Source organism: Austrofundulus limnaeus, unplaced genomic scaffold (assembly GCF_001266775.1).
Source record: "Austrofundulus limnaeus strain Quisiro unplaced genomic scaffold, Austrofundulus_limnaeus-1.0 Scaffold303, whole genome shotgun sequence".
In the NCBI taxonomy this organism is placed as follows: Eukaryota; Metazoa; Chordata; class Actinopteri; order Cyprinodontiformes; family Rivulidae; genus Austrofundulus; species Austrofundulus limnaeus.
Genome location: NW_013952705.1, coordinates 501,497 through 502,607, shown reverse-complemented (window position 1 = coordinate 502,607; position 1,111 = coordinate 501,497). Strand labels below are relative to the sequence as shown.

Here is a 1,111-nt window from a genome sequence, read left to right as displayed (position 1 = left end):
TTATTCTTACACAATCAGTTCTTGTTTAGTAAATCAGTCTCAAAACAAGATCAAAAAGACTTTTTGGCTGATATAAGATTTTAAAACTTGGTCAGGTGGACATTTTTTGCAGTGTGGAAAAGATCAGCTTTTCTGCTTCTACAAAGGTCTGAAACTATCCTTTCGTTCTGCTGTGAGCGATACGTAATGTCCAATAAAACACGTTTGTTTTGCTTCAAGGGTGTTTTTCAGTTTGTTTTAGTACAGTGAAGTTTTATTGTGAAAAATCGATCATGTCAGACTTTTTAAAGATCGGAGATCAGCAATAAAACTGGAATAGGTGCACCCCTAATTTATAATAAAATATTGTTTTTTATGTCTGATTTCATAAGCTAAGCAGGGTTGGGCCTGGTTGTTACTTGGATGGGAGACCACCTGGTGCCATAAAACCAGTGTAGAAKTTGCGCCCACGTTGGGGAAAAAACAAAAAACTAGCAAGAGAAAACCTAATAGGTCGGCTTCTAAAAAAAGGATGCCAAAAATAAAAAAAAATAAACTTGTAATGTTCCATCCAAGAGTTCTCATGCGCAGCCGTCTCGTGTTCCTGTTTTCCTGCAGCGCTGTGGTTCAGGCCCCGCCTTCGGAGGATGAACACAAACCCCCGGGTCTTCTGACCACTGAGCTCTGATGAAGGAGAACCATCCTCATCATCACAAAACTCATCTTCCTGTCTGCTCGCACTCGGAGAAACGGAAGAGGCAGCTTCCAAGTGACACAAGAACACTTCGTAGTTACTTACAGATGCTAGACTCAGATCCACACACACCTCCAGTGTTAACACCTCAACAACAACAACAACAACAACGTGCTTCGTTCTGCTTCCATCAGAGCTCCGCCTCCAAGTTAACGTCAAAACCCATCAACAGCTGTGACTGAAAGCTCATTTAAATCTTAGCTTGTTTCTTTTAGCACCACTTTTCAGTTTTGATGGAATCTGTTGCTGCCTGAGGTTTTCTCTGATCGCACATAAAGCTGCTGAAACACTGAAGGAAGGACTGAAGAGATTTGAAGGAAAAAGACACGAACCTCCAATGTTGATTCAAAGAACAGTCAGAGGCATGTGATCTGTTTA

At 41.1% G+C, this 1,111-nt stretch overlaps 1 protein-coding gene across 4 annotated transcripts in view; it reads left to right on the top strand.

Moving 5' to 3' along the window:
• Positions 1-752, top strand: part of epb41l5 (erythrocyte membrane protein band 4.1 like 5) — a gene marked incomplete at its 5' end in the record, with an annotated part of 34,451 nt that extends 33,699 nt beyond the window's left edge. For all 4 annotated transcript variants that reach the window (XM_014021744.1, XM_014021743.1, XM_014021742.1 and 1 more), the window contains 1 exon segment: positions 598-752. In XM_014021744.1, coding sequence (XP_013877198.1) covers positions 598-667 — 70 coding nt within the window.
• Positions 753-1,111: the final 359 nt, after the last annotated feature.